The sequence below is a fragment of the Lepidothrix coronata genome, unplaced genomic scaffold (genome assembly GCF_001604755.1).
Source record: "Lepidothrix coronata isolate B3197 unplaced genomic scaffold, Lepidothrix_coronata-1.0 Scaffold103, whole genome shotgun sequence".
NCBI classification, from domain to species: Eukaryota; Metazoa; Chordata; class Aves; order Passeriformes; family Pipridae; genus Lepidothrix; species Lepidothrix coronata.
The window spans coordinates 2,247,567-2,274,589 of NW_016690283.1; the positions used below are offsets into that span (position 1 = coordinate 2,247,567).

At 44.8% G+C, this 27,023-nt stretch overlaps 1 protein-coding gene and 1 long non-coding RNA gene across 19 annotated transcripts in view; one reads left to right on the plus strand and one right to left on the minus strand.

The window, feature by feature from the left end:
* CLASP1 (cytoplasmic linker associated protein 1) overlaps positions 1-25,871 on the minus strand; it is a 175,830-nt gene extending 149,959 nt beyond the window's left edge. For 12 of the 17 annotated variants that reach the window (XM_017823531.1, XM_017823516.1, XM_017823525.1 and 9 more), the window contains exons 1-2: positions 23,954-24,074; positions 11,882-12,356 (exon numbers count right to left, since the gene is read on the minus strand). In XM_017823531.1, coding sequence (XP_017679020.1) covers positions 11,882-12,076 — 195 coding nt within the window. In that variant the 5' untranslated portion in view covers positions 12,077-12,356; positions 23,954-24,074. Of the gene's footprint in view, positions 1-11,881; positions 12,357-23,953; positions 24,075-25,753 lie in introns of those variants that run through there. The other 5 variants (XM_017823529.1, XM_017823528.1, XM_017823527.1 and 2 more) reach the window with 2 other exon arrangements.
* LOC108501541 lies at positions 24,254-26,612 on the plus strand. Of its 2 annotated transcripts, none has more exons than XR_001876205.1 (3): positions 24,254-25,237; positions 25,457-25,513; positions 26,320-26,612. It is a non-coding gene; the product is annotated as an uncharacterized LOC108501541 (long non-coding RNA). The 2 variants fall into 2 exon arrangements; XR_001876206.1 differs by having other exon boundaries at positions 24,254-24,423.
* Positions 26,613-27,023: the final 411 nt, after the last annotated feature.

Below are 27,023 nucleotides of genomic sequence, written 5' to 3' on the forward strand. Positions count from 1 at the left end.
TCTCAGACTGCCACCTGAGAGTCACCACTGGTTATTTTCCCACAGGGAAAACAGAATTTATCCCACCCTCATCCTTCCCCTAAGCTCCATCTTTTCCCAGATCAGCAGCTTCTTTCTCCTCCAAGCTCCTGGCTCATGCACACCTGCTCAAATTCCCCAGAGGGCTTTATCCAGGGCTTCTGAACTCCCAGCATCAACCTGCCTGCACAACAACCAGTTCTTTGAGACATGGCCACTTACACAGCTCCTCACACTTTCTCACTCCATGTCTCACCCAACCCAAGCACAGCCTTTGCTCAGCAGCGTCCAAGGGCTGCAGCTGCACAAAATGAGCCCCTTTGGCTGGGAACATAAAAACAGCAGGACCACCCCAGCCACCCCTTTGTGCCTAGTCCAACAAAACTATATTCACGTTGGACCAGGAATCTTGGAATCATCATAAAACACACTCCTGCAAAACAATTGTGATACATTTGGATTTTAGGTAAAACACAAAAAACACAAAGCCCAAGGAAGCGTGAAGTACCCACAAAGAGCATAAAAGTATGTATTCCAGCAATTCATCCTGGCTGTCCTGTCTAAATCAACTTTACCTTCATTTTATTTCCCTCCCTTATGTTAGCTGAAAGAACTCCGGAGCCCATGAGATCCATGTGACCTAAATGACTTCACTACTACATCATGAGAAACCTGCTTTCCTTAGATGAAAAAGCCAGCAAGCCACCCTCACACCACCTTCCACCTGACTTAGCTTTGTAACAGAGCTACCACCCAGAAAAGTCACCAACTCTTGTTCTTAAGTGTTTGTCCAGCACACTCTGCTACAATTCTCACGCACTACTTCCTCCTGAAAATGGCCACCAGAAAACTCTCTGAAAGATGCCTGAGAGCTGTCAATTACCATCAGCCCCAAATACCTCAGTGATAGCACAAAAAAGGATAAACAACTGGGAAAAGACCATGTTAGTACCTAATGCTCAGTTAAGATCTCTCCTTGACTGGGAACCTGAAAGATACTTTCCAAGTTTATTAAGTCTCTAAACTTGCAGTATTTAATTCAGACCTGAAATCCAGCCTATCTCAACTGTCTTAAACAGCTAGAAGTTCTCATGTGGTTCTCAGCAGTTCGCCTTTCCCTTCCAGTTTTCCCAAATATATCCAGCTCTGACCCACTTATTATCACTACTGCCTTAGAGGGAATTGTCTTACCCTGATAACTTGCCTAGGATGATCCTTCTTTTCACACACCCATCCCTCTCCAGCAGTTCTGCACACTGAGATTTCCTATCTCCACTTACAAAGCACTGTCATTTGGCCTGAGATGTCAGTTCCTGCCTTCCCATCCACTTGTACTGCCAATTCCCATCACACCATCTCTAGTGCAACTTTTCAAACAAGAACCACTGCACTTTTCTCCACAGATGCCCTCCTGCTTGGGAAAGCTCATTAACTGTAAGCGGGCTTACCAGAACAGGAAATTCCAGAAGGAAACAGATGAAATTGCATGGAGAGAATGGGACCTGAGCAACACAAAGAAAGCAGCAGAGCTCTTTGAAGGCAACCAGAAAGCTCAGATCTTGATGGGGACTGGAGTTACTAGTCTTCCACAAGCAGACCTACTTACATAACTTATTCACATTCCAGCAACATTATACAGGTAGACCTGTAGGTCTCAAAGACCTAAAGGGGCGGAAGGTAGAAGAGGCGGACAGTAGGCTACCATGAAAGCTACCTATGCAGGCATGGAAGAAAGCTCTAGCCAGACAGACAAAAGAAAACCAAATATTCCAGTCTGTTAGAGCACATACCTACTAAAACCTGCGTGCAGTTCCAGCTTTCCATACAGCACCCAATCATTGCAAGAGAAATTCCTTATGGAGGTCAAGCAGTTCAGCCATGCACACAACAGCAGCACACCAGTGGCACCCTTCATGCCTCGGGATACAACACTGCAGTGCTCCTCTGAATGTCTCAGAGTTAATCAAGGTACAAAATTATCTTCTCCACGGGCTTAATTTACAAAGCTAGGAGTTGATCTGCCCAAGGATCATTCTGTCCACAACACTCTAAATGGGTAAGAACATGCACAAATGCATTTATCGGTTTAAGTAATTTGGTGCAACAGGACTTCATCATGAGCAAAGAACATTCCCTCCAAAACTCAGGCACACTTTTTTTTATTCCTATGTGAAAGCTAGAGTTGTCTGTATTTATAAAGCTATTACAGAAACTGGGGCATTAACAGGTCTGGCTCCATCACACAACATTGGTGACGAGTGTACATCAGTAAAAGCCTGTAACTTTCAGCTTCACACGGCACTGTGTGAAGTGGTGACCCCTTTATTTAAGCTCCCAATAGTGAGACATGGAGTCCTCCTAAACTGTTAAAAGCAGATATTTGTTCCACATCACTGCACAAGTGCTGATGCCTCCATTTGCAGTGGGATTTCCAATTAGACCCAACACAGCTATGTCACTTGATATTAGTCAAATGGAGAGTCATGGCAATACATGGCAAAATCACTTTTAATGGAACATAGTTCTAAGAGACACACAAAGAACTATGACAATTAGCAGAAAGAGCTGATTTCTAACATACAATTAACAGTAAATGCAGATATTACTCAAACAATACAATTTCAAAATGCACTGAGCAGAAGCAACTGTAGGTTTCCCATTTACTACTACCAGGCTCTCAACCACCAGCTGACTGGCACGAACATTCCTAGCCCTGGCAAGGCTGTACCACCACAGTTCACCTCACAATGCTTCCACAGCCCAGAGATCCTGCCAGCCTTCACACTCCTGCCCATGTCCCGCCATTGGAGCAGCCACAAGAAGTGTGTGGCCAGGCTGAATGGGGCTTTGAGCACCCTGGTCTAGTGGAAGGTGTCCCCGCCAATGGCGGGAGGGGGTTGGAACTAGATGATGTTTAACGTCCCTTCCACCCCAAGCCGTTTATGGGTCTATGGCAGAATGGGGCTCTACTATGTAATATTTCATGGTTTCTGCAAACTTCTCTCCACAAAGCTACTTTTGGAGATGAAAAAGCATTAAATAGCCACAAAAATTTTCTTTCTCACACTTAATGCAAGATCCAATCCTACACATTCTTTTCTCTGGCTAAAATCCCAGCTACTCTATAAAAAATTATCTTGCTTTCCATGCTCTGATAATTGGGAGACTTTGCTCTGATTCTTGAATACTCAAATGTTGCTTTGTTTTAAAGTTTCATGTTTGGCACAAAAGCAATACCAAATGAGGAACACAGCAGGTTTTGCCTAGTTTTAAAAAAAAGAGATCTCATCTAGAAAGAAAGTAATGAATGATTTGTGGGAGGCAACACTCATTTGGACAAAATCAGAGACTGCATGTCTCCACTGTGTTCCCACACCTTCCCTCTTGCATTTAATGATATGGCCACAGACCAGACAACACATGGTATACAAATACATGAGGTAGCTTCATACAAACTCACACACAGCACACTTCCAGCCACCAGAAATCTGGAGCTCTGAGCGAGTCAAGCACAAAGATAAAACTGCGTTAAGCCCTTGGATAGTACCTTGGGTGACTCCTCTGAAAGTCAACATATATATCTTTGAGACAAACCCAAACTGCTGTCATCACTGGCACCTCAAAAACATGTATATGGTAGTCAATTCGTATAGGTACTTCTGACATTGGGACAGTCACCACTTATGTGCTAATCCATTTTGTTAGAAAACAAGTTTTAGGCCTTAACTCTTAACAATGATATGGTGGATGAAACTAGATGATGAGCCCAAAGGCCCCTGCAACCTGAGTTACCCTGTGATTCCATGAGCTGATCCTACTGCCACACAGGAAATGTTACCTTTCACTCCTAAAATGCAACTGCTGCAGAAGGAGGGCTGTCAGAGCCAGAATCAGGTATCTGAAACAGCAAAGTAACCCTGCACCAGACTGCCTAGTCTAGTGGGCTGTTCCTCCAAAAATACATGCACTTAATGCTAAGAACACACTGGAAGGCTTAAAAAAAAAAAAAGTTATTATCAGGTATTTTTTAGTCTTATTTTTAAGGAAGAGATCATTTTACTGGTCATCTAACATTCATATATTCTTTCCTGTCCCATAACTTCTGAATTCTTTGGCCACTTTTAGCAAACTTCAACCTAACGTGATAGGACAAACGAGATAACAAAGATGATATGCTCTTACAAACATAGTAACCAAAAGAGGTTTCATTAAAGGACTTCTGCGTGATGAAAAACACAGCATTAGACACCAGCAAATCTACATAGAAAAAGTCAAGGGAAATGAGGCTTCATAAAAATTCCCTGTTTACAAAATTACTTAATTACAACTAGACAAAATCAGAAGCAACTAGAACCCACTGACAGTGGGACTGTCAGTAGGCAATATTTTCATGGTGAAGTTCATAAAGGCGAGACAAGAATGGCTTTTAAGACAACTTAAAGGAATATCTCACAAAGAAGACATGGAAGGGTGTGCATACTTTTAGTGGAGAAGCTAACAGAATGGCGTTGGTGGGAGGACCCAAGGGGCTGATGAATATTTCTTTCAGCATCAAGAGGACAACAGAACTCCAGTGAACAATCTAGAGACTAGCAAAAAAAATCAAGGTACATTTAAATCCACCACTGACACTAACCTTCTGTTCAAGTCATGACAGAGAAAGTGAGGACTGTCCTATACTCACGCTGCTACCTACTAAACACAAAGGGACATGGATCACAAATGCATGTAAGTGACTGCTAATTCTAATCCAAAGGCAACAAGCACAGCATGAACAGTCTCTGTAAGTCACTTTAGGATTTCTGAGGACCAAAACCAGTACACTGTTCAAAATATTTGCGTTTATCCAAAGTGTTCAAGCCGTTTCAGGCATAGTATCATACCTGTTCTACCACACAGACTGGACTGAAATGAACCTTCCCTATCACTGTGCATAATCCCTATTACTCTATACTGTACATAAACTATTCAAAATCATCAAAAGATCTATTCAAAAACCAAATGCCTTGTCCTTATTTATTCATCTCCAAGAGTTTTCCAACGTTCTTGCTGCAGGCAACTTTCACCCAACATGCAGACTAAATTTACTCACAGTCATAATACCCTTCGTTCTTGTGCTAACCTTGCCCTTTAGATCTAATAGTTCTTTCTCCTCCCTGAGGTTCACCCCTCTGATGTATTTATAGACAGCAGTCATATTCCCTGTCAGCCTTCATACTGTAAAATAAACAAGCCAAACTTTTAGTCTCCTCTGGTTAGGGAGGCTCTCCAATCCCCTAAACACTCCACTAGCCCTTCCCTGCACCTGTTCCAGCTGGAATTCCTTCCTTGCAGACAGGCAACTAGAACTGTACAGCACATGCCACAGAGAGCCCAACAAGGCACTGTACAATAGCATTAGTACACCCTTATCCCCACGAAAATAAATCCCCAATAATCTGCCTTTTCCACCGATGCATCAGCTGTGACCCTCAGCCTGCAGTCAAGCAACGCACACCAATGTTTCCTGAGAGCTGGGTGACTGTGTTAGACCTCTGAATAAATCCTGGTGACAAGCACTGAAGTGCTGCAACTGAAACACTACACCAGCATTAAAGGAATAGCTTTACCCTCTCAATTTAGTAACCACAATGGTTCGGTCTGTTGTGTGTTGACCGGTCCCAAATGAGAGCCTGTTTGGCCTTGCCAATGCTGAGGCAGCCACTCTACCAAACAGGCAAGAAAAAATAGATCTAACACAACAAAACAACAACAAAAAAAGGCAGCAACAGACAACACTTGCTAGTTCCAGGGCTAAAATCCTACAGGAACTTAGCTTGGTCAGAAAATGAAATCAGAGGCTCAAATCTCTACAAGCCAGAAGGATATGGAAGGGAAACTTTTACTTTATATCCCGTTTTTCTACTCATCTCTCACCATCCACTAAAGGCCACCAAGGATACCAAGTCAGCCAGACCTTGAATGTGCCACAATTTTGTAAACAAACTTCTGTCCCCTTTATTTCAACACTGTGTCTCCACTCTTCACACTCTCTTGGGATCCTGTAGGTTCTCACTATTTATATTGGATTTGGTAATACCTTGGCAAACAACTCAAAGACACTGTTGTCTGGTATACGAAGGCTCACAAGCTTTTTGTTTCATGCAACCAGCAGCACATCCACATTGTGCATAAAACAAACAGAAAGTATTATTACTCCACTACAGTTCTTCCCACTGCAGCCAGAAAAGGACAACCCTTCCTGCTACAATCAGTCATTACCTTTCAAGTGTGAAGAAAAAGCCACAGGGAAATTCTAAATGCTGACTTGCTACAGCAGTTAATTTTTTCCCTGCCCTGAATGCAAAGGATTGGAGCTAGTACTGCATTTGATCTATCCCAGCTGCTCCCATCTCCTATTCTGCACTGCACCCTCCGTGGCACTCCCCACACTACTGATACCATACAGGTAAGAGCTACACCATAATCCCATCAAATTACCACGCAGTGAGTGTTGAAAGGTAGGTCCAGCTTCTGGAGCCAGGGAAAAACCAAATGATCAGCTGGACTGGGAATTAACATCAATGCTTACAAGAAACTGGATATCCTGGAGCCAAAACTCTGCTCTTTCATAAGTTTAGGGCAGGAAAATCCAGTTATTAGGAGTATGCCAGCACAAAAGCCTAAAAATAAGGATTGGACACGCTCCATAAATGTAGTTCAAACCCAACGAGTCTTTAGTCCTTCCTAAGGTAACTCCTCTCCCCACAGGAGGAGACATCAAAAACAGTTTTTGCCAAGATACCTTTTGCAATATGGGCATATACAAGGAATAGCCTCTACTTACAAGTCCAGATCTCAAAGTCACTCTTCCTTCATAGTCCAGTTATCATATCAAAACTAATTTAATTCATTTTTATTTGCAATTTCAGCCTCTGGTAAAGAGGTTTTAAGGGATCAAAGTACTAAATGAATGTATACATTACTGATCTTCAAGTACCCCCAGCATCACCAGCTAACAGCAGCTGCTGTAAAGGAAACCCTTTACAAGTTCCTTTTTCTTCCCCAGATGGTGACGTCCTTTTCCCCCATGCATTAAATACTTAACAAAACACACTTACCAAATTATCATATCAACCCATAACCATGCATGATAATTATTTCTTAAATCAGGACTTCTTCCACTGCATTTCAACCAAAATAAACATGGTATAGAGAACAAATGTATGCTTACAGTGAACAACCATTCATCAGCTTAAGTAACTCTAATGGACGTTACTTCAAACTAAGCCTGCACCATCTGTTCTACCCCTCAATTAGCAAAGCAAAAAAAAAAATTATTCAATACACAGTTTAAGAAAGCCAGTTAATTTATGTATGTAAGTTTTATTTCTCTTCAGTTCAGTGAGGCATGCTCTTTTAATGCTTGATATTCAGAAACAGATCAGAATGGACGGCTGCTTTCTCTAACACTATTAGGAATTCTGTCAGGGGAAATAAAATTTCCCTGCAGTATTTCACCACACCAAAAAATTTCTCTGTAACATCTCACCATATATTTTATTTTTAAGAGCATAATGTCTCTGTAAGTAACAACATCAGCTAAACAAATCATATCTGAAGTCCTGCATACATGAACACAAAGCAAGCTTAAGGACACAGCCCAGCCTGACAGACTGGGTCTACCAGAACAGCAGGAGGCTGTGGATGTGGAAGTGTCCTCAGACATGGGGGTCTGTTAACCATGTCAGTCCCTAAGTCCCCACTCAGAGGCAAAACCCAGTCCTGCAGGCTGCTGGGCACAGAGCCTCACATAGATTAGCTGCACTGGGTAAAAGGGATCATCCCATGCAAGGGTGAGATACTCTCCCTGGAAAGCAAACCCTGTCCAGCGAGAGCAGTGCAGACCCAAAAAAATCACTCCTTGCCAGAGTGCATGGAAAAAAAAAATGTTTCATCCAATTCCTTACTGCAAACCTCCACCCAGTTTCAGTTCAAACTGGTCTCTCCTACCACTCTGCAACACAAGAAACATTGACTAGAATCTCTCTTTAATATGTTGGATCCTGACCTGCTTGAAGGCTGTCACCACTAAATCTCTAAGTCTACTTCACTCCTGAGCATTTATGGAAAAGCAACTAGCAATAACAAGGGCTATTTCCCATGTAAACCTCAACTCCAACAGCCCAGGCCACACATCCCAGGGAAGAAAAATGAGCAAGAGACCTCATCAACATTGCTAGATGGGGACAACAGTACAATACTGTTGTGGAGAAGTGGGTCACTGCCAAATACCCTCAGTTCACCTCTAGGAATATCAGGTTGGTAGAAAATCACTTTAAGATCCTGGACATATTACTTTACCCTTACACCTCGAGAGGAAACATCAATGGCACATCCTAGTCTGGGTACAGAGAAAGGCACATCAGCCAGAGATGAGCCAGGAGATCCTGCACACTTAACAGCAACATTACTAAATAGTGCCACAAGCAGCTCAGAGAGAGATTGCTCACCAAGGGATTACCGACATTATAGCCCTCTCCCTTGCTGCAGGATTGTGAAGTTGGGAGGACATGCTGAAGTCCCTGACACTACTGTGCTGTTTTGCTTCATGTCTCAAGAAAGACAGCTGTGCAGGCCTTAGTTATTGTTCAGAGACTCAAAGCTCAGCAAAATAACTCCCTTTTATGCTTAGCAGGGGAAGAAATGGAGTCAAGCAGAACTACCATCCCGAAACAGCACAGAGCAAGCAAACAAAACACATGAAGAAACAGAACAGGGGCAGGATTCCTCCTTGGTCTGCAGCATCCTAAAATACCTTCCCAGCCCAACCTGGTTGGTGTAACACATGACTCCTACTGCCCACACAAACACAGGCTGTTTGCTCCAAGTAACTGTGCTTCAAAGAGGAGTAAGAGCTCTCAAAGTGAATTCATCTCTCACTCTGCTCTGTTCTTCTGTCTTCCACACACCTATAAATACTGCTGGGAAAACATAGGCCAGGCAGTGCCTGTTGGGTGCAGTTCAAGAGCGCTCCTGGCAAGCACAAACACTCAAATGGGTTTGCATTGGACCTCAGCGCCTTGCTTCATACAACCATCCTTAGGTTTCCTTGACTTGAAAAGCACCTTGAACTCTCCAAGCGCCTTCTGCACCTAAGGCAGCTGCCTGTTAGGAAGAAGGAACCAGTGATCAGGTCACAAGACCATTTATTACAAGAGTTTCAGAGGGCTGAGTGCTATCAGAAGTGTGTTAGGTCTCACTATGTTTCACACATGATGTTTTTACAGACTTGGACAGCAATATGGAAAGAGAAGCATGCCCTCCATCACTCTTTGTTGCTGCATCACTTGAAAAAGAAGATTACATTGTCTCCACTCAGGGTGCTGAGGTCAAAAACTTCACAAAATATTGTAATGTTAAAACAGAAAAAACACACAGAAAAACACCAAAGCCTAAAACCACCAAAGATGGCCATGACTTACACAGCTCAGAATTGCATGCCAATGAAACAGCTTGAGCCCTTCCTGTCAAGGTGTAATAATTTCATCATCAGCTCAAGCTCCTTCTAATTCAAACTGAACCAGTTTACCTTAGAGATATCACTTCTCTTTGGTTCACTGATGATTCCTTGGTGATATCATGTAAGCACAAGTGTACAGTTAGATGAGTCCCAAACAAGTAGGGGCCACGAATCAACTGGATGCTGTCCCAAGACAATGGGTCTGTTACACAAACTTGGTCTAATTCTGAGACCACGTGCTTTATCACTGAACTCTAAGGAAATTTCAAATCCTGAAGATGATCTCAATCTTTGTTTTCAGCTGATACTTTTTCAAACTAAGGGACTGAGATGAGAAGAGAAACAGACTACAAATGTAATGTCTTTTTCAGCTGTGACCAAACAACTGCAGTTTATCTCTCCAGATGGTTGTTCTAGGGCAGTGATGCTTGGGCTTTCAAGGTGGACACACTAATCCATGAACTGGATCAGATGACACCAGCCCCCCTATGCTCCCTTCACACCAGACAGAGCTGAGCATCTGAACCCCCACCCCACAAGCAGCCAAGAAGAAAGGGGACAAAAATGCAGATGCAGGCACTAAAACAAAGGAAAGAATTGGCACATGATGGTGCACTAAGGCCTGGCTGGATCCTGAAGCAGATCTCACCACACCACTAACCTCCAGATAGCCAGCTTGCCCCACGCAAGGGCTTCACATCCCCTATTATACTCATTCACTGAGAAAACACTCTCCAGATATCCGAGACATGTCTCTGTTATGCTTACTAGAACTTATTAATCACAGCAAATGCTATCTATAGAACACATACATTAATGAACAGCCAGCTCAGCAGCATGAGTTCTGGAACAGAGTCACTGCAGTACAAAAGTGCCACCAGTTTGTTACTGGAAAATGAATACCTCAGTAATCACTGTAAGCGTGCAGTTCAACAGACAAAAGACTGGGAAGGGGAGCAAGTTATCTGAAAAGAAATTCTGCAAACTAAGAGTGACTCTGGAATTGCAAAGCACTGCATAGCTCTGTGATCCATATCAGTTAGTAAAAATCCATGCAAAAAGCACATTTTGTAACAATTTCAGTTTTACTGTGATACGGTTACCCTTCCACTGAGAATCATGGAAGTCTGTCAGAGAAAGCCAGTGAGCAAGAAAAAAGGGAATAAGAATATGCAATTTCAGAAAATTCTATGTACACTGTTCACAACAGCAAACTAAAAAGTTCTTCATGTGCTCCAGCAGAATGGATCCTCTATTGAGACCATACTGATTTTGGCAGTTGTGTTTTTAGGGTTTGGGGGTTTTTTTCCCCCAATATATCTAACAGTTTCTACTACAGCTGCTTGTTGACAAAAATGTAGAGAAAAAAATGCAGCTGTGCAGAACACATTAACCAACACTCCGCAAACTCACACCACTTCTCAATCAAAAGTTCTGTTAAAAATAACTTAAATTAATTTGAAGATGTTGAGCTCCAGAGCACTTGCAACCTACACAGCCACTCCCTCCTTCACTTCTCCAGAAGTTCACGAACTTCAGTACAACCTTCAGTTAAGTATCTTCAGGCTCAGCTCTGTAGGAACTTTCGCTCTCAGATTTTCCTGGACTTAAGAGACAGGAACAAAGTCTCCTATTACATCCCATACAATATCTTAAGTACCCCTATTAGACTTGTCCAAGTGCCTCAAGAACAGACCAGGACAGGAGTTTTCTAAGCCACAGAGGAGAAGCTCTCCCCACTCCCACAGTACTCACTGTGGTAGGACTTCCTCACTAAGACCTGCAGAGAGATGAAGCAACATAACAGGGATAACAAGGCAGTGGAGTTCCACGTCCTACCAAGTCATTTCTACACTATCACACTCAACAGAAGATACATACACACACATTACCTTTCTTGAGCTAAGTACAATTGATCTATTGTGTCTAAGTCGCCCAGAGAAAATAGGGAAAAAAGTCTGGCAAGATTTAATGACAATGAAAAATACTGCTGTTTATATATGCTTTCTGTAGTTTTATAAACTCTGTTAATATCGCAGGAAATCAACACTGCTAACTACTGGGATGATCTAAGCGTGCCACCACGTAACAAGGTACACAAATAAACCAGGGTATTACAAACTATGAACACCAAATATAAATCCACTTGTGCTTAATACACCATTTACTGAATTCTTACTGCCTTGAGTCCTCAATATCATAGCAGCTACCAAGATGTGGAACAGCAATGGTGGATTCAGCATAATTACCAGCTTACAGAATAGTACAACAGCATGTCTACTATACAACTTTCACTTACATCAAGTAACACTTAACATCAAAACTTCTGACAATAATCACATTCCACCTGACAATTCTTACCTTATAATTGCTGGAATTTACCCAAGAAGTGGCCAGTCCATCAACCATTTTATCCAGCATAGTCTGATCGTGTTCAAGGTCAGCTGACTTCTGTTTATCTGAGAAGTAATCGATCAGTTCCTGGCCAACCTGAAGTCTCTTTCCAACATCCTTCTGCAGCACCTGCGCCAAGCAGTACTCCATACTGGGCTCCATAGTGTCTCAGAAATACAGCACCAGCAAGAAAGCCAGAGGGCAGCAGGCCCAAAAAATCCCTCTATAAAAGTACGCAGGAGGTCGCCTCTTTCTTCGATGAAGGTTACTGAGGGTCTGGGTTTCAAAGATGCAATTCTGAGAATGGCAACAATGCACCATGTGTGTGTGGACAGCAGCTGGCAGGATATTAAAAGTCCAATTTAAATAACTAGTAATAGATGAAGCAACGAGCAGTGCTGTACTGTTGAGTCTGCAATAAATCCCAATTCAGCAGTCCATTCTGAAAGAAATGAAAAAGAACAGTATTATAGGTTAAATTAAAACTGGAGGAAAAAAAAAAAAAAGACAAGACTGAAAGCATGTCACAAAATAGGTTATTCATATACAGCTGCCAAGCTGTGGTAAGTCAGATATGAGCAGCATTGTTCTATTTTAAGGAATCAAACAAGGTATGTCAGGACAAAAACCTTTGGTTATTCTTTAACAACAGCAGTTACCCATCAGTTCCCTAGAAGTTTTAGGGAGAGACAGTAAATTTGTGGCTTAAGTATTGATTAGTAATCAATACTACTGCAACTGCCACCATCACCATCTACCCTCAAAGGTGGGGACAAAATTCTTAAAGCAGATCACCACGAAAACCCATCTACTTTAATGAGTGGTCTGGATCCTATTTTGACTGTTGGCCTTCAGCAATCCATGTAATCAGCTGGTCAGCAAGATACAGCACTAACACTGAGCTCCAGAAATGTAAAACAATCAGTCTTAAAAAACTAGGTGCTCAAGCTGTTTCCAGGCTGAATTCTGTTATATCCCAACTACAGGTGTACAGGGAACAGCACTAGCACAGTCTAAATGCAGTTCAACCAACAGTGCCTGTGGTGTCCTGAGAACCAAGGCCACACACAAGGATGGTCAGGCCAAACTTTGCTGCCACTCATTCTGAGGTAAACTTTTGGCTTATGCCTAAAAAAATTCCTGTAAGTTTAGGGTTTGATTATGTTCCTCAACTCTAGAAACTCTCCTGTCCAAGGACTTCATTAGGGAGTAACCCAGTTGCAGCCCTTTTATTGTCCCTCCATCTGCAGCCAAATGAACCCCTCCAGGCAGCCAGGGAATAGACTGGAGAGCCTGATCTCCACCCTCCCACAGACCAGGGCTCTTGGCATCACCATACTGCTTCCTGAAGCACTCCCTCATCACAGGTTAGCTCTTTCAGGAGGGGGTGATAAAAACCCAGGGTGTCTTTTTGTTTCCTGGCTAATAATACCCAAAGCTAGAAATCTGCCCTACTTTTTCCGCCAGCATGAGGAAAGCAGGTCACGCTCAGAGCAAGGGAAGAGGCTGTGCAGCAGACACCTGGTTCAATAAACAACTGGAAGGAAGCTGGAGGCACAAGTTCACTAATTGGAAGCACCGGGGCAGCAAATCTAAATACCTTCTGTTTGAGCAAATAAGGCCTTCACAAAAGTCTTAATAAAAACAAAGTAGACCTGACAGCAGATGAGATGCACACAAGAATCCCAGCCTGGAAACAAAAGCATCCCTCACACAGAGTATTTCAGTTCATTATCTCACCTCCATCCTCTTTGGCCAGACTTACATACTGCCACATCTTACCACCACCAAGCACACCATCTAGATTCAGCACTGAGGTCTTAAGCTTCCCTAACCCTACAAGCACAACCACACATGTCCCAGCTGCCCACACTGGCTATGCAGGAGTCACCAGAGAGCAGGTCTCTCCATTCCAGGCAGCCAATTCAAATACCCTGCTGGCTGATGGTGACCAAAACTGGTTCTGTACATCCAGGGAATCACCTCAGCCAACTGCCTGGAAAATCCTACCCTCAGCCAGAAGGGATTGTTTGTGTGTGTAGACTGAACTCTCTCTTCACCAGAAAACCTCACCCCCCAAAGCAGCAAGGAAGCATCAGCTGCAACTGCACACACAGCACCTTGAGCTTTGGGTTAGTGCTGTGATAGTTTATCTGTGACCACTACCCCAGCCTGAACCGTTAAGGACATACAAAACTCTCATCATTTTGTTTCAAGTCACTTCAAGAGTGATTTGACGTCAAACTCTAAAACTGACAACATCTCACCCCCACCAATACTCTTAGAGCGATGCCTTTTTTCTTTCTAAGAGAAACATTGGTTCCAAACTAGAGGAAAGTATTGCCTTTTTTATTGCTGATGCCACAGTTTCTGACCTGGTCAGTTTAGCATCAGCTCTGAAAGAAGTGCTCTTTCCCATCCTCAACCAAAATGGTTCATGACACAGCTCTGACTACCCATGGTAGCACAGGCACAAAACCAGGGCCACTTCAACCAATTGTAGAAGTGCAGCAGACATTTCTGACCAAGTCTCCCTGTCTGCAGCTCTGAATACTGGCCCCTGCCCTCAAGCACAGGCTGGTCTTGCTCCCTGCTGCAGGCACTCTAGTTATGTGAGGCAGTATTACTCACAGCAGTGTCAGAGTGCCCAACCAAAGGGTTTTCACACAGTAGGGCAGCATTTACCAGACCCCTCACTAGCATGGAGCTAGGGGAGAAGTGGCAGGGAAGTGGTGTTTAGCTGCTAACACATTCTAGCTCAAGCCTTTCAAGTTAGCTGTGCAGTTCGCTTCTGGACTCCAGAAACTGCACACATGTTCAGAAGTGGACTCTTCTGTTAAACTGGATAGAACATGGCGAAGAAAGTCTAATTGCTTTGAAAATGTAAATGTAGAACTTGCTTAAACTCGAAAATTCAGATTACAGAAGGGTGTGAATGAGTGTTAGTTAACACAGAATAGCCATTTTTTATTAACATCACACATAAACAAGTCTTGACACATCCAAGAAACCATTAGCTGGCCATACTACCATGAGAAAGGAACACTGAAAGTTACAGGTCTTTCTTCTATGTGGTTTTCATTTGAGAGTTGTAAGCCTCTGCCTACAAGCACAAAAACAACCTTTTAAGCAAACTAATGTAAACAAATTTCTCTCCAAGTTCTGGATTTTTAAACACATGAAGGAAGACAGAGGATAAAAATCATGATGCACTATAGCAGAACAGATTTGTGTCACAACCTTGAGCACTGTAGTCTAAAGAAGATCCACTATACATTATGGCACCACTATTAAACGCACACATGGGAGAAGAGTCAGAAACACCTTTGAATCCCAGGGAAAACAGGAATAGTAAGCCAAGAGGAAAGGCTGAAGCTAGTGTGCATCTACCAGCCAACAGGTTTTTAAATGGCAATTTTTTACCTAAAAAAGAAAAAAAAAAAAGCTTTTCTACACATGTTAGGAAGTCTGTTGACTCCCCCTCTTCCTCACAAAAGGAAGTGGAAAAAATACCACCTGAGAAAAACAAGGGTCAAACTGACAAAAAAATTAACATCCCAGGCAAGGAAGCATATGGCTGCTACATCCCATCAAGTTTGAAACCAACTGGGCAAATGCTTCCCACACAACAAGCTTTGAAAAAACACAAAACCACAACCTGAGCCCCAGTGGTCCATTTCTGTCCCTGCACTTTTCAGATAAGCAATGTTACAAGATACAAACTTCCCACTGAAGAACAGTCATGCAGAACTCAAAACTAATAACTCAGTGGCACAGGTCCTGTGTTTGGAGCTCCTCCAAGTTTTGAGAAGGGTTGCAAATATAAGCTCCAGAACAAGGGTTTTCTCCAATCCTCCTCCTAGACTTGCAGTTTACACTTGAAGGAACAGGCAAGGCTACATCTAACAATGTCCATATGCAGACAAAATAATCTAAGAGAAAAAAAACTATTCTCTCATCCCAACTCTGTCACAGCAAAAGAAGTTCCCTGGTTCACGAATAAGACATCAAAATTATGTGCTCAGTCAAAGCCTCTGGCAGTAACACATGAACTTTCCATCAAGAGCTATCCAGTAGAAAGCCACTATAGAGAGGTTTAAGTTTCATACCACATTGGAGCTCAAAATGATGAATTTAAAGGAGAAAGCTGGTAAAGACTGAACAGCCCAAAGTTACTCAGCCTAGATACTACCGTCATAACACCATAAAAGCTGGTACAATTCACAGCAAAGCAACTGGCTCAGCACTTACAATAAGTCAATTCAAATAGTAATAAGGAAATACTTGTTACCTAAGATGCTGTGGCAACATTAAACTGGATACATAAGCCAATGAACATTTTTCAGCACCTAGGAGAAACCCCACTTAGCCTAGACTAAGTGAAAGTGCATTATTTGCAATTCTCAAGGAAGACTTTATCTTAGGGTAACTTCACAGGAAATTTTAAATCTTCCTCTTGCAATAAGGAAGGAAACCTGAAGCACGTAAAAAATGCAATACTACTCTCCTGGGGGGTTGCCTGTACCGGGGAGCTCTTCCAATACAGTCGTTTGACTTTAAAATGATAGCCCACTCTCTTCTGCTCTAGTCATCAGGTTATCATCTCTGTCATGTTTTGCTGTCATCTTCATGTGCCAAAAAGTCGGTGCAGTCCATAACCTCCCCAGACAACTGCTCTAACATGACTGCTCCAGACACAAGCCTGCAGAGACAAGTCTCTTGCTGCCACTCACTGAAGACAAGAGCCAGTGCCACACAATAACCAGCCCTTTCTAGTCATCTTCCTGAAGGGATCTCTCTTCCAGCCAGTAAGCTTAATTTGCAAACCACTTCTAAATGTGACCACACTTCTTTGGTGTCTTTTTTTGTGTGTGTATGTGGTTAGCTGTGGCCCAGCAGCTTTTGAAATAACACGGCAACACAATTGTACCAACAAGCCTTCTTTTTCACCGGTCTCAGGACCTAATTGCATAGTCACTTCACTTTAAAATTAGTTCAAGGTATATTAGACAGATATTTCCTTGAACCTTGACTTTCCACAACAAAGAACTCCTCCTCCAAGAGATCTCCACCCTAGCCAACTGCAGCAGTTTTTTTCCAAGTATAAAAACTACCAGGCATCAAAGCTGCAGTAGCTCACCACTACTGACAGGTGGGCAGTATAAATACATAACTAATGCGTTTGCCACCCAAGCCCCCTTGGGCAAGAAGTTCAGAGCTATCAGAACAGCACCTGGAAATCATATGCTGCAAAGACTAAGAGGAAGTCTCATCAGCAAGGAAGTCTCAAACTGCAGCTCTGCAGGAAGGATGGAAGCTCTCAGCCTGCTCTACACTCCTCTATTTTTGCTTCAGCAGGCAGAGCTATCCCCTGCCCAGAGGGGATTTGGTGTCAGGGATTTACAAAGTATGACAATCACCAAGCACTCAATCAAACCTACTCTCCCCTCAGTGTGCAAGTAGCAGTGAACAAAGCAGCTGTATTGACAGTTTCCAAGCTCAAAGTACTCTTACTTGTTCAAACCCTCTGAGAGAACCAAGTGACAAGTACCACATCAAGTGTCCTACTTGAAGAAGAGAGCAACCATCTGGAGGAAGGGAGTTTGCAGAAACACCCACTGACCAACCGACAGCTGGGCCCTCCCCATTGTTCACCTGTCCCCATAAGTAGGTAATAATGTTCCTTTAGTACCAGGGAATATTGCACAACCACTGTGATTGTTTTAAATCAGTAATTAGTGTTGCCTTGTATTTGAGCCTCTTCCTAATGCAAAGATGGTATCTTAGATTTCCAGACTGACAACTCATGCTTTCCTAATTAGCTGGTGGGACAGCCCCTTGCTTATCTCGATGTACCAAGTGTCTCTGCAGGCACTTGATGCAGAGACTCCTTCCACAGTAACTTTAACTGTCCTCAAAGTACCACAACTTCGCAGTACAACCTTGCTGATAAGCAAAGCACTGCCTATGTGAATGCAGTTTCTTTTCGGGAAGGTCTTGAAAGGAGGGTTTCTTTCTCTTCCCACAGCACCTGCCACACCAAGGCATTGTTTGCAAAACTCTCTACTGCTGCAGGCAGTTCATCCTCAGAAGAGCCATGTCTGGCTGAAGCCTTGCTAGGACTCTGCTAAATACTAGTTGGTCTTCAAACTTGCCTGGAGTCTATTAAGGGGTTCATGTGCACAAGTACAGACAGTAACCAAGCTACAACTCCACTGCCATCAGGAAAACTGAGGCAGATTTTCAGAATGACAGCTGAAAGATTTCCAGGGCTTAAGCTAACTGTGGCCTTCTAGCCCCCACACAATCCTTCTTGGCCAGATGCTAGCTGTGAAAGTTGTATTACCTACCCTGGGTAAGATGAGAGATAAGCTTCAGATAACTGGAATTCTTATGCCTCCACTAAAAGTTTACACTGCTGCCTCAGTAACTGAACACCTCACACACAGATACCAATTTCAGAAAGGCAATAATCTTCAAAAAAAATCTCCTCAGTAATGAAGCTGCAGCAAATCAAAATGGCTTGCAGGTCACCTCAATGTGACTCCAATACCCCACACTAATGAAACCACTTTGCAGAGTAGGAGTGACCCTTCCAGAGTAAGGGTAGAAAATTAGATGTGTTTTAGCATCTTTTGTTTCCTTAATACAACCCCTCTCTGAAATTGGTTTTAACTTTGTCTGAGACCAAGGACAAGTCTAGAATGAGCTTTCAAGGGCTTCTTCCTTTTTAACACTTTGAGTGCTGAAATGAGCTCAAAATCCTATAATGTCAGGAACTGCTCTGTGTGGACTCCCTCTTGCAGGCATCTCAGTTCAGTGTTCCAAGATAACATACTACAAGCAATTAATTAGGGGCAATGGACCAGTGGCAGTGGGGCAACACACACACAGCTATCATCATGACACTTGATTCTGTTATAGTGCTCAAGTTTGGGGTTTATATGTACAAAAATATCCTACCTCTCCCTCACTCTAGAGATCTAACCTTAGAGCCTACAGACTGCAGCTCTGACACTGAGGGCCCCTGGCCCACAAATTACACAGCACTGGCCCTCTACAGCTTCCGACTTCCAGCTCGGCTCTGCAAGGTGTCCGAGCCAAGAGCGCACAAGGTTCCCTGAGGGGCTGTAGTGATGCATTCCACAAGAATGGAAAAGGCATCCAGCCCCCCTTTTACTGCAACTAGGAGTGCAGGACAAAATTTTCCAGAGTGACATCCTAATCCTCTCCTCCACAATCCAGCAGCCATACTGGCTCATCTGGGAAAATATGGGAAGGGAAGGAAGAGACTTTCACTTGTAACCTCCTGTGGGTAAAATGCTTACCAAGGTTTGGAAGTAGAACACTACTGAGAACTAGAGCAGAGTGACCCATCACTTGCAAGTCTGCCAGCAGAACAAGGAGCTTCACAGCTCACATCTGAATCTTCTAATCTCTGTTTGCACTGCAAGCAATGAAGTTCCTTAGGCTAAGATCACTAATTTAGCCAGTCCTGAGATAGAAAGCATCTCTTCCTGTACATCAGTTGAAGAGAAAAGTGGTAGAATACCAAGAAGCTCCTATTTTACAGGCAGGAATAGGGTAGAAATTCAGCACCTTCTCCAGAGCCACTGCAAGTCTCCAGTGGGAACTGAGGGTGAGATAACACCTTGGGGAAATAATACCACCACATGCTGGTAAAGATCAGGATAACTGAATTTTAAAGAGAGCAGTGAGTTCAATATAAATTCTCTACTCCAATCCTCCAGGACCTTGTTTTCCCTATATAACTGCCTGGTGACACAGAAGTAAGTTTTCACATACAAGTCCAAGCCAGAACTACCCCAGAAGGAAGTACTTGAGAGACAAGTGCTAACAGTAAAATGACAGGTTGGAATGGCAAAATAACACACAAGATCATACCCTGGGTGCAAGCCCTCAAGGGACACTGGCTGTGGGACGCAACAGCAGCAGTTTGCAAGTCAACAGTTTTGGAAAAAGTTTATTTTCTTTGTCTCTCTTCAGGCTTCCCAGCTAATGCCCATCTCTCTTCCATGACTCAAATTTGTTTGCATGGCAAAACAGGGGTCTTTGCCTACCCCTGTTCTGCAGGGCTGCCATGGAAACTCTTGGGCAAGGAGAGGAGAACTCTCAGCAGCAGCAGCAGGATTTCAACTGCTGACAGGGGCCAGCAGAAAACAGAACCCAGAACCAGTTCAGCTCCAGGGAGGGGAAGGAGGGTTACTCTCTACACTCAGGCAGAAGCAGATTCTATTCAGCCTGGCATTTACAACCACACGTAAGTGGACGGCCAAAGAAATCCCTCAACACAAGCTGCAAAGGGAGTGCAGAAAGCCACAACAGCACTTCCAGATTTATAAAACGGGTGGAGGGAGCACAGGACAAGGAGGAGCAGAAGCGGTTTTTGTTTGACAATATCATGAATTGGGCTGAACCTCTAGTGGCAGTGAAGAGACTTCTGGGCAATAAAATCACCTGCACGTAAAAGGCAGAGACACACACCTGCAATTCCTCCCTTCTGCTCAGCATCACTTTGAAACATAGGTCAGAATCTGACCCTGTTTTGATCAGAACTTTGCCTCAAATCATTATTGGTTCAATTTGGCTTTCTGAAATACCTTGGAACCTAAAGCATCTACAATCAAAGTGAAAATAAAGGGCCATAGCTTAAACCTGAAGTAGAGAAACTGCACCAGGGACTGGCCTGGTTAGGCTGTTTAGTCTATTAACTCGCTGGTGGTGGAAACAAATTAGAGGATTTTAAATCTGCCCACTCACTTCCAATAAACTAATGATGATGATGCTCTTCTAACAATTAATTTCGCGGCTCCTATTTGGCATCCTTGTTTTTAGATGCAGAATGGACATCTCCCTCCTTGCAGAGCCAGACATGCAGAGATTTGGTTAAGGAACAGAACAGGAAACCAGATGAACTCCAACACATGAGCTGAGATTAAATCTCTTGGGGAGCACCGGCAGCCTCTCAGACCACAAAATCCATTTGTTGCCCTCCTGTAAGTTTAACAGTTACAGCTCCATGCAGTTTATTTGGGGTTTTGGTGTAAGAATGCTAGTGCTGCCAAAGAGAGGAGAAAGTGAGCTCTCACGTGTGTGACAGAGCCAGACACCAGTGCAGTGCAGAATGCCAAAGAACGTGTATTTGTTTAGCTCCTCAGTATCCCACAGTGCAAAGCTCATAACTAGCTCACATCAGGCTTTCAGACAGCTTTGAGAACTGGTAACAGGTTGGTCCAATGGACAATATCCAAAGCACTGAGTGAGCCTGAATGAAACACATAATGCAAACTTCAACACTGTGCAGGGTGATGAAAATGAAGCAACTGAGCAAAGAGCAACATGAAATGGATGCCATTAAACAGTGGAGTAAAGTTAATGCTGTTCTGCACAACACTGACACAACACCAACCCTTTATCAAGGAAAGAAGCAAACACCTTCCCTCAGTCAGACTGCTTATAATTTACTAAAGTCACAGTCTGAAGAAACTAATAGACAAGAACAGTCTATTTTATTCACTCAGGTGAGGGACCTTTATACACTTGCCAGCATTTTCTCTTATGCACTGGCAAAGGCTGCTGGAAGGTGCGCTGGCACTGTCAGAATCCAGGAGGAAGCTTCACTCACAACTGCCAGCCAAGGAGGCGTTAACAGCAGCAAGCCCGATCCAGAGGCACACCAACAACATTTCCATCCCTAGTCTAGGCAAGGCCCGAGATAATGAGAGGCTCAGGGTGACACATGAGCCTGATCCAAAGTCATCTGAGGCCAGAAGGGACCTGTAATGGCAGTCCACACACTTCAAAGCCACCTCTCACAAAAACCTGCAGGAACACTGAAGTGGAAAGGTACATGCGGGGAAAGTCACTACTTTATCCATCTGAACATTTCACGTCCAGCCTCTTGAAACTTCTTCTGACCTGCCTCGACACAAAGGTTGTTGAGGAGATCTTGTCCTCATCCTCCACTGTAATGTTGTAAATCATTACACAAGTGTCCAGACTTGCTGTCAGCTCTCATCTTTTAATAACCAACAGCCCTGAACAAACTGCACAACGGACAGAGAAAGACTGACTAACACATAAGAGAAACAGATAAATCGTTTGAGTTTTGCTGTTTAAATATACAATTTTCTTAACACTTAAGTTGTAGCATAAATTTAACATTCCTACAGAACTTCAAAGATGACTGGAGGACCAGCTCATTCTCTCATAGGCATTCTCTGCAATTGTCCTTCTAGGGAATGTCACGTGAACTAGAGAAACATGTCCATCTCCCAAGCATGCTGCTCTCTCACTTTTAACACTTCATGTTATCAGCCAAGTGAAGCAAGGCCAAAGTGTATAACTTCATTGCATTTTTCTTCTTGAAACAGAAACTTTTGAAGCTGTTTGATCAATTCTAAGAACTTCACAGGAATGTTGCAGGCATCAGTGCAAGAAAAAACAACAAAGCTATGTTGGCAGCAATTTAAAAAAAAAAATAGCAATAATTAAAAATTAAGAAACACAGAGAGGATCACCCATGGTGACATGTCCTTCCTCTGTCCCTCTTGTAACTTCCAGGCTTCAGTCCCACTGACAGGGTTCAGTAGAGAAAACAAGCAAAGGCTGGACTTTGCCAAGCCCAGGACCGCAAAACAAAGGCTTGTTCCACACAGTGAGCAATGTTGCCATAAGGGAGACCCTGAATATGACAGTACTGCAGTTCTATCCTGCACTTAAGTGTAGTCCTTTGATCTAGAGAAAGCTCACCTCTATTGTGAGTTCTCAAACATATCCCCTCTACAGCTGCAAACCTCTTAAATCCGATTCAGAATCCCAGACAGAAGCAAACACCTGCACTTCCAACACCTTCCCAAGAACTAACCTGAGCACTGCTGAGCTAAATGGTGGATCTGTGTCTCCAGGTATCAAGCGAAAATAGTTTGGTTTGTCTTCAACAGCACCCAGGTGGCACCAAGAGGAGCATACGACAGAGATACAACTGCTCAAAAGATGCAGAGAAACGAGCTGCAGTGTTCAGCAGCAAATTGGGCTATGACAAATTTGCCTCTGATGCTGGCACAAGTACTGGGCTGGAGACCACATCCCTGCTTTATCAACACTGGCTTGGCACATACTTCTTTACTCAACCCTTGTCTCCTCTACTAAACATTGACTTATGAAATAAGTCCACAAGACTTATGGAGAATCCAGTGCTCAGAACAACCCTCGCATCTGGGAAGCCTCTGTGCTACTCCAGCACAGGTTTCCCATACAACCTCGAGCTTGTCATCCTACCTCAGTTTCCCACACCCTTCTCAAGCGGCTGTGCAGGGGGTTGGGGAAGGGACCAGCCTTCCCCTTCCTCACAGATATCTTTAGATATATAACATTAAAAATACCTTAATCAGAGCCCACACAGGCCTGCAACATGCATAACATTGTATTTACTCAGACCGAGTAGCTCTCTGAAGCGTTTCTGCAGGATCTGCCTAACGATGAAGCCACCTCTTCGCACACGCACAAACTCACAGTCCTCGCCCAACTCCCATTAAAATCGCTCCCAGAAATGAACGAAGCAGAGCACGGCACGTGCACAAAGGGGCCAAGCTCCAGGGCCGAGCCCACCCAACCCACAGGATGCTGCTGGAGGCACAGCAGCCCCAAGCGTCGGCAAAGCCCGGCGCCGCTCGGCGAGATCAGCACGGCCGCGCCTCCCTCCCCTCGCCCAGCTGTCTGTTCCCGAGGGACCCTCCCCGGAGACCCCCGGCCCTGCCGGTGCTGGGCGACCCCGGGGCGGGGGGGCCGAGGGGCGGCCCCGCGCAGGGCCCGGCAGCCCCCGCACCGCCGGTCCCGCCGGACCGCCCTGCCCTGCCCTCGCCGGGAGAGCCGGCCCCGCGCTGCTCCCGCACGGTGCCGCGGGCGGGCCGGCCCCGCCCCGCGCATCCCGCGGTCACCCGGCGGCGGCACCGCACACAAAGCGCCCGCGGCCGCGCTTCCCCCAGCGGGCCGGCGCGACGCGGGCGCGGGCGGTACCTGCGGGGCGCGGGCCGGGCGGAGGCTGTCCCGCTGTCGCCGTCCGTCGCTCCCGTTGTCGCTCCCTCCGCTCAGAGCCGGCGGCGGCGGCGCCCGCTCCGCTCCATGGCCGCGCGCGCGCCCCGTTCGCCACGGGAAGAATAGGGGGCCCACCGCGCACGCGCCGCCCGCGCCCGCCCCGCCCCGCCCCGCGCGCCGGCGCGGCGCCGCCCTGCGGGCCCCGGTGCCGCGGTGAGGTCAGCGCCCGCCCTGCGCATGCGCGGGGGTGGGCCGTTACCGCGCGCGCCCGGTCGCCATGGAGATACCGCCCGGCGGCAGCGCCGGGACCGAGGGGCGCGGGGACGTGTGTTCCCGGGAGTGCCAGAGCTCCTCCCCCGGCCCCCGAGGGCGGCCCCAGGCAGTGCCGTGCCCCTGGCTCCTGGGTCCGACCGCCGAGAAGCTCAAATGCTTTGCAAAGAATTGGCGATAGCGTGAGGGCTCAGCGCTGCCGCGCGGCTGCGTACCAGGGCACTGCCATCCTCTAGTGATCCCCCGTGAGGGAAACTGTTCCACAGAATCACCGAATGCGGCGGGTTGGAAGGGACCACAGGGGGTCATCTGGCCCAACCTCCCTACTCGAGCAGGGTGATCCCAGAGCACATGGCACCCAGGATTGCATCCAGACGGCTCTGGAATGTCTCCAGTAAGAGAGACTCCACAGCCTCTCTGGGCAATCTGTACCAGTGCACAGTCACTCACACGATAGAGAAGTTCCTCCTCATATTTAGGTGGAATTCGCTGTGCATCAGTTTCTCCCTGTTGCCGCTTGTCCTATTCCTCGGCACCCCGAGTAGAACCCGATCCATCCTCTTGAAACTGCCTCCCACTTTAGATACACATTGACGAGGTCCCCTCTCAGACTTCTCAAGGCTGAAGAGGCCCAACTCTCAGCCTTTCCTCATAAGAGAGATGCTCTAGTCCCTTAATCACATTTGTTGCTCTCCACTGGACCCTCTGGATGCTCCAGGAGCTCCACAGGTCTCTGCTTTGCACAGCCTTAGTTAAAAAGCTGTATTTAAAAGCAACTAAATCTTTCTCCTACATGGAATGAGTTGCAGTGCGACCACTATGTAACTGAGGTGAGAATGGGAAACAAATGCCCTGTGCAGAGGTCCTTTGCCAAGACACGTTTGACGATCTTCCTTCCTGGGCTCATGACTGCTGCTTTCGTGGTGTTGTAGGGAATGAACCTCCATCTCCCCTTGAACCACCACTGTGCTCGTCCTCTGCAGCTGACCTCCCCAGGTGACATTGTGGTTCCTAACAAGCCTGTAGTCTGAGCCATCAAAACAGTTCATAGGGGAGAGCTGTATGTGGAACAAATGGTTCATTTTCATTCACAACTTCTTGAAATAATAATGCACTTCTCCTTGGCTCACAATTTTGGCATAGAAATTGTTTTGTTTTTGGCAAGCCCTCTCCAAATAATCCTAGATTTTGTAATTTGTTCCTTTCCTCCCTCAGGTTCGAGAGCAACACATAAACTGCTGCTTTGAGCGAAGCCATCGGCACAGGCTGCATGTAAGTTCTGGAAAAGGCTGCACAGATGTCAAGAGAAAGCTGGGGATATTAGTGCTTAAAAGGATGCCAGCTCTGGGTAAACTGAAAGCAGGTGATTACAAACCAGCTTTAGAAATTACCATGGTTCTCACCCCCAGGCAGTAGCTAATCTCCTGAGAGCCCTAACTGGCTAAGCACTACCCACAGTAGAGATGCAACAGCTCTGCTTCACCTATTGTGGATTCCCAGTCCCCATGTTACCATCGCTCTGCACCCAGAGGAGGCACAGTCCCTGTGCCGAGTGCTTTCCCTCCCTCGTTTGGTAGTTCTGCAACCAGGACTCCAGTTGTTTTCCCTGCTCTCATTTTGCACTACTGCAGCAGTACTGGATCAAGGGTTGGACTTGATGATCTCAGAGGTCCCTTCCAACCCGGCTGATTCTATGATTCTATGATTCTGTGCAGTCTCCCAACTGCAGCTGATGACAGAGGTCACAGGTACATTAATAAAGGACCAATAATCCTTCCACTTCAGCTGGATCTGCTACAACTACAGGCAAAGTTCTCTCAGACACTAGATAGTTCCCTCTGTTCCCAAAATACCATCACAATCCATTTTGAGCAAGAAAATTAGATAAAGACTGAATAGTTCTAAGTTAGCTGAATTACGATAAGCAATATTTAATTTCATTTTAGTACGAAGTCAATAACTGTGTATCACATTTGCTGTGAATTCTTTCTCTTCAGTATTGCAATACAGAGGCATTTACTTTGGAAATTTCCTAATATTCCTTCTGATATAATTGTATGTTTGCCCTTTCTTCACAGATTCTTACTTTTGGTGATTTTACAGTCACTGTTTGGCAGTGACCAACAGCCTAAACCTTCATAAAGAAATGCTGAGAAATACATCTGGTGTAGTTTTTAAGTATTTTTTCCTCCCCTCCTAGATAACACTTCCATAGAAAATATGTTTTTTATTTTCTTTTTTGTTGCAAGACTTAGGGGACAACTGCACAAAACTTAAAAGCTTCCTCACTGTGCAATTAACAAAAAGATTGTGGACACGGTCTTTTTCTATGTGTTTTTTTCACATTTTTATTATAAAACAGGTAAAGTCTGTGCACAGAAATAAATTTGTCACCTAATCAGCTCTAATGTTTTGATTTTTTTTTCCTGTTATTATGTGACTGTTTCCTTGGCTCCCTGCAAAGACTTTTAGAACAGTTTCTGCCTATATTTAAGATAACCAAATTGTTCCATGAGCAGTACCACCAGTGATGCTTAGTTTCCCACAGATCTGTGGGTTTTGTCCCTCTAATCTGCCCTGTTCTCTCAGCAGCCCTACCTTCCTGTGACAGTCCCCTCCAAGGGGACACAGGCAGCACAGTGTATGGTTATCCACGGCTGTGTACACATGCACGTCGAAGGGCAGCCTTCTGCCAAAGGGATCATACCATGCCTGAGCTCCCCTCCTGCCTTCCCCTGAGGCTGGCAATGATTATTTCTCTCTTCCAGTTCTCATGAAACTT